This window comes from Haliaeetus leucocephalus, unplaced genomic scaffold, assembly GCF_000737465.1.
Source record: "Haliaeetus leucocephalus isolate CR32 unplaced genomic scaffold, Haliaeetus_leucocephalus-4.0 Scaffold145, whole genome shotgun sequence".
NCBI classification, from domain to species: Eukaryota; Metazoa; Chordata; class Aves; order Accipitriformes; family Accipitridae; genus Haliaeetus; species Haliaeetus leucocephalus.
This window is the reverse complement of record NW_010972581.1, coordinates 1655402-1661401: the sequence shown is the minus strand read 5'-3', so window position 1 is coordinate 1661401 and position 6000 is coordinate 1655402. Positions and strand designations below refer to the sequence as shown.

The window sequence follows — 6000 nt, the reverse complement described above, 5'->3', positions numbered from 1 at the left end:
CCCCCCCCAAGATGGCAGTGACAATTTGATCTTGCCACCTTTTGATATTTCTGTGCTTGGTAGGCTCGGTGCTTTGCCATCCCTCAGTCCAGGGATGTGCAAGGGGACTTCAGGACTTGCTAGAGTTGGGGGGGAAAAGACCACACCAGCACCCTGCATTCCCCACTCAACCCCTTGCATCATGGTGCTTTTACTGTCTTTGGTGATATCTGAGAAGACAGCATGCATTTGGGGAGGTTAAAGCTGGTGTTCACGGCCTTCAGCTTCCAAACCAAGTTTTGAAATACTGGTTATGAACCTGGAGCTTTCTAGGTTGCATGTTTTTGCTTCTGTTTTTTTGTGTCCAAGTTCTTGCATAAAAAAGAAATGGCTGCAAGGAAGTGCTTGGCCATACAAAGCAAATGCTTCTTAAAGACAGAAAGAAAGAAAACACATGCAGATGAACCCTAAATGTGTCTGTTCCTCCTCCCACTTCCAATTCCTCATAATTTTGGATCCTGACTCATGATTTTGAAATGTCCCTTTGATCCATTGCTCTTATTCTATGTCATGTGGCCAGGGCTGTCCCTACAGCCAGAGAGACTATCGATTAGGCCAGTGCAATTGCTTTTTGAAAGCACATTGAGCCCAGTAAAGGATTTTTGTTGAAAGTGAAGTTTTGGATGTTGTTCAAAGCCTCTCCTGGAAGACTGCCCACTCACAGGGTCCAACCTACCTGTGATATCCCAGCCAAGCCACCTGTCTGTAAGTAGCAAGGGTGAGGACAACAAACTTATCCTTTTTGTTAATAAAATTGTTTTTCTGTGTATATGATAAAACTAGTCATTTGCTGTGATAACTGTCATCTTTCAACTAGAAAACATGACAATGTCCCAGCCCTCTGGATTATCTGTTACCTAGCAAAACATCCCAATGAGCAAGCTTATCAGCTCTTATTAATCTTTCCATAAAATTAAAGAAATTATGGAGCTTAAGGCAGTCACTAATGAATCAATTTTAATTTATGGGCTGAAATAAAATCCTCATTAAGGCTGACAAACTATAGCCTCAGGTAAACATGAGGCATTTCTACTGCAGACTTAAATGAGTTCTGCGCTGGATGTCACGGCTTCTGCCAGAAGAACAGGAGGGTCAGGGGTCCCATGTCACATCAGAGGGGGCAGCATCTTAGAGAAAGTAAATGCAGTGGTCTAGTCCTTAGAAGGTCTCTTTCTGGCATGCAAAAGCATAAAAATCAAAGACTAATTATATTTCTCTCTCTCTCTTTTTTTTTTTCTTTAAACAAACAAGCAGATAATTTTCCCCATAGAACTGCTGTTTGCTAAGTGTTTTTGCATCCCCAAAACACACAAAAGTTGTACATAGAGGTGCTTCCACCATGAAAGTGGAGGCAAATGTGGGTTTCCACGTATGCACAAATCAGTCACCCATGAATGCGAGTCATATGTGCCACAGGGAGAGCATCTTGCAGGGCCTAACCTGTGTGTGTGTGCTCTTAACCTGAAAGATGCTTACTGCAGCAGACAAGATCACTTCCTTCTCTGTACAATTGTATGGCAAGAACTTCAGTGAGAACAACGTTTGCTTTTGGAAAAAGTACATCATCTCAGGAGATGCATCCATGCTAGGCAAAATGATTGAATAAAACTTAGCCATTTATAACTAATGAAAGTGGGTTTAGACAGCTTATTTGGTGATTATTTTTTTTTCCAGTCAAGTGTTGCAGTTTCTAATCTTTGCTTTGTATTAAACAGCTTTATTCAAGGTGACTGTTTTTGTGGGAACACTTTATAAATATTTTGTAAAACGTATTTGTTATGTCTGCTATAAAATACACAATTATTATTTTTGCCACAAATGTTGTTGGTTTAGTCTTTGTATTTTGTTTGGTGGAGATGCTGGTATTTAAGGTTAGTTGAGGTCACTGTGATGGAGTTTGAGTTTCAAGAATTAGAGGACCATACACCTGTAATATTTTTTTAAAAATCTTCCTCTGGGTTTGGTTTTAAAGAAATACCTGCTGGTGCCATAAGAAGTGCTTGTAGGGGAAGAGGTTGTGCCACTATGCTTCTTCCCTTTTGGCAATAAGCTGATGAAGACATTGGTGTTTGCCATCAGCCTTTGCGCACTCTCTGGAGAGCTTCCCTAGCTGATGCTGAAGTCCTGGCTTCTGCATCTTCACTCCTGTTGATGCTGGAGGGGTCATTCAATGTCTTGACATGTTCTGCTGTCTGGACTGTTTTCTGACTCTCTTTTTTTCTTGCTTTTCAGATGCAGTAATCGGACCCAATGTGCAGTTGTCGCTGGCCCTGATGTGTTTCCAGACCCTTGCCCTGGGACATACAAGTACCTGGAAGTGCAGTATGAATGTGTCCCTTACAGTATGTATCTTGATATATTTGCATTTGTTTCTTTAATAGAGATCTGATTTACTGAGGAGACTGGGCCAGCCTTGAGCCTGTCTCTCATTACCCGAGGGCAAGTAAATGCTCAGTGACAAACCACGTGCATTATATGAGACTGAGCTGATAAGATATGAAAAATTGTGCTCTGTGCAAGGTTTGTGCTTAGGTTAAAAGTATCCTAATAGTGCCCCATGTTTCCTTGTTGTACAGTGTAACAGTGACATATCACCTTTTGGAAAACACTTGGGAAGCCACGTTAGTGAAAGCAGACCAGAAGAATGAAGCACTATTGCTAGCTTATAGTTTCTCTTTCCAAAGTTTTATGCTTGTAATCATATAGCAGTGTGCTTCGACCAACCTGTGTCCATGTAGTTGGTGACACTTCCTAAGTGCCTTAAATACAGTATTGTATTGCTGAGGAGGTAGGAAGCTAATGTCTTGGGAAATTTGACGTTTGATGGTAGAAAATAATAATTTATAAGCTTCCAAGGTTAAGAAGGCAAATTACAGGCAAGCCATTTAACCTGTATTTTTGAGGGTAGAAAGATAGTCATCTGGGATTACAGCAATATGCATCGAACAGGAAATGTCAGAGCTACAAAAAGTTAAGTGTACCTCAGAATTTGCTTTCTGTAGAAACAAATTTGTTAGACACAGTTACAGTCCTACTGTCAAAAATGGCATACCTCAAAAAAGACATAACAACAATAATACTACTTTTTGTTAGCAGTTGTAAAAGGGCTGAGTGGTGAATAACAGTACTATTTCTAGGTTTTCATTTTGAGTAGGCCAAAGCTCCTAGCACACCTCTCAAAATAATAAAGCAGGTGCAGGAATGGGCACTTTCAAGCCACAGAGTTGTACTGAGAGAGCAGCAGGAGACTTCAATTTGCTGAAACCCAGGATTTGGCTCGAGGACTAAAAGAGGATCTTCTTCATCACCTCGAGCACAGGCTGCAGGAGAGCAAACGTGGCTGAGAAATGACAGCACACTATCCAGAGGGGAAGCGAGAACTTACAAGCCCTCGGGTGGTCCCCGTCCCTCATGCAGGAGGTGGCTGCCTGCCTGCTGCCATGACGTGGAAAGGCTATGTGGGGTTTTGCTTGTTGTGAAACTACAAGGTGAGGGATGCAGCTAAGACCACCTCTCTGAGCAAAGGGGACCCTTTCTGCTGAGAGACTCTGTCTCTCCGCTGGTGGGGGGCTCGGTGTGTCCATATTTGATTTTTCTAAACAAAAATGTGAAGCTTCTAAATGGAGTGACGGAATATTTTTTATGGGATGAGGTATTAAACCCATGGAAAGAGTGACATCAGGGGTTTAGGGTCTGCCCTAGCGAGCTCGTACCAAATTACCAGTTTGGAGTTATTCTACTCTAAACGAGGTTTTTCATTTTACAAATGACACTGTGAGTGGGGAGGGCGAGGGGAGATCGGTTTCTACTTATCATAGCAGGTTGTATTTCCTTGTGATTCGTGATTTGCATGAGGTATGCCATTCCCTCCTGAGACTGGGCTGGTAAAGCAATAGTCATTACCTAGAACCCCTTCGTAGCATTTGTTGCATATAAAACAAAGAGGAATAGCGGTGCCTTGTGAGAAAGGTAATATGTGAATATTATGCCCCGAGGTGTTAATGGGCCCTGTGTATAAGATGTAAAACGAGTCTTGTGAGAGGTTGCTCAGTACGAAATGTACAGTAAGGATTGAGTATGTTTTAGTGATCTGAACGTGGGGAGGAAAACAACAATGACAATAAGCCATGCTGCCTTTGCAATTAAGTTAGTAGCTTTGATGGCTGTTTCCTCCATTTGTTTATGAATCAAATATAGTGCCTCTGTGAGTAGAGTTATGGGGGGAGAAACGAGGGGAGAGCATGTTGTAAAATAGGATCCCATCTCCTGGGCTTGTTGTTCTGCATTGCCTAGGAAACTGGGTGAAATCTTCATGCGTTGTTATTAAGTGTATCACCAGGGAAGTTGGTTGTGTTCAGGCAAACTGTGTCCCTTCATCTGCAGATGTGGAGTGGGAAACCTAGGACTCCTTTTTATTCTTCTCCTACCTCGGTCTATGCCTGGCTTTACTGCCTCCATTTCTTCCCTCTGATGAAAATGGTCTGCTCAACTTTGCAGATGTTACCTGCCTGGGCCCCAGGAGTGCCCCATGAGTGAAAGCCATCCAAGCAATGGGGAAGGTGTCAGCTCTGGTCAGCAAGGGTATGGTTGGACCAAAGCTATGCCTGGTGGATGAAATCTGTTTCTCCCTCAATGCCCTTGGTGATGCCTCTGCTGTTTGCTGTGCATCAGTTGGTCACCTCACATTCTTGTCACCAAGCCCACGTGCTTCAGCCCCTCTTGCCGAATTTGGGCTGTTGCCCAAGTCCTTCCAGGTCCGGCTTTCTTAGCTTCGCTACCCACACCCAGCCACCTTGCATGATGCTTCGCTGGAGGAGGGGAGTGGGCTCTACAGGCTCCCCGGTGCTTCTCACTGCTGGGGAAAACCCTCGGCCGCTGACATTTCCTCGGTAGCTTTGTGCACCGAGCCCTCGGTGAATGGTGGTGTCTGCCAAATGGCCATCTCCTAAAGAAATACAGCAGTTGCATAACAAAGGAATTAATATTTCAGCAGGCACTTGTACTTGTGTGCAATTCCAGCTTGCTTTGTCTGGTTGCACGGGCTACTCCTTATGGTTTCAAATTATTCCTTATGGACAGAGAGAGACAGTTTACCGAAGCGCTGGCTCAGCAGCAGAGGGGGAGTGTGTGTGTGTGTCTCAAGAGAGTGGCGTTTAGGAGTCATCTTTAACAGATGTTGTTAGGACTGACCTTAGGTGCTTATACTCAATATAGTGCTAGTGTATACGCTTCCTCGGAGAAAAATTATGGAAGATTTAAAACTCCATTGGGTAGCCTGCTCCTCTTGCGATTTTATTTATTTATTTATTTAATTCTTCTACCACTAACTCATATCATTTTCAAGAGGAAAGCAGCCCCCTTTCCTCTCAGGAGGGGGAAAAACAAACCTCTTCTAACTTCAGTAGCTCATATATTTTAAAATGTCCTTTATATATTACCCTCCACACCGCATTCCTGTGTGTTCACTAGAGATGCCCCTGACAAGGAGAGTTTCATGAGGCTGCAGCTACTCTCGACATGTGGGGAAGACAACAGATGATTATGCAGATAGCCCGGTCCTCTCCTTGTTTTCCTGACCCTGTAGTCAGTTTATGTGATGACAGATGCTGTCTACAAAAATGGACAGTCATTCCAAGGACTTCTGGCCTTTTTTTTGTTGCCCTCTGACAATGAAAAGCAAGTGAAAAGCAAGTGATTTCAGCAGGTGAAAAGATACCAGGACTAATTTGACAGGCTTCAGTGGTATCGATTGTCCTATTTTTCTGGTATCAGAAAAAGTTACAAAATTAATTTTGTCTTTCTCAAAGCAGGCCTTGGCATGTGGTGTTTATTTCTCTGACATCTGCTTTACATACTGCCCCTTCTGAAATACTGAAATTACTACTCCAATTTTCTTAAATTGAATGTTCTTTTAATCATTACTGACCCAGAGAGCTTTTCCGTGGTTTTCTGTTAAGTATG

General features: G+C 43.0%; 1 protein-coding gene across 1 annotated transcript in view; it reads left to right on the top strand.

Annotated features, from left to right (window-relative positions):
- The window catches only part of LPHN3 (latrophilin 3), a 273474-nt gene that overhangs the window by 56067 nt on the left and 211407 nt on the right, over positions 1-6000 (top strand). Inside the window, exon 3 of the mRNA XM_010561460.1 lies at positions 2272-2381. Coding sequence (XP_010559762.1) covers positions 2272-2381 — 110 coding nt within the window. The remainder of the gene's footprint in view (positions 1-2271; positions 2382-6000) is intronic.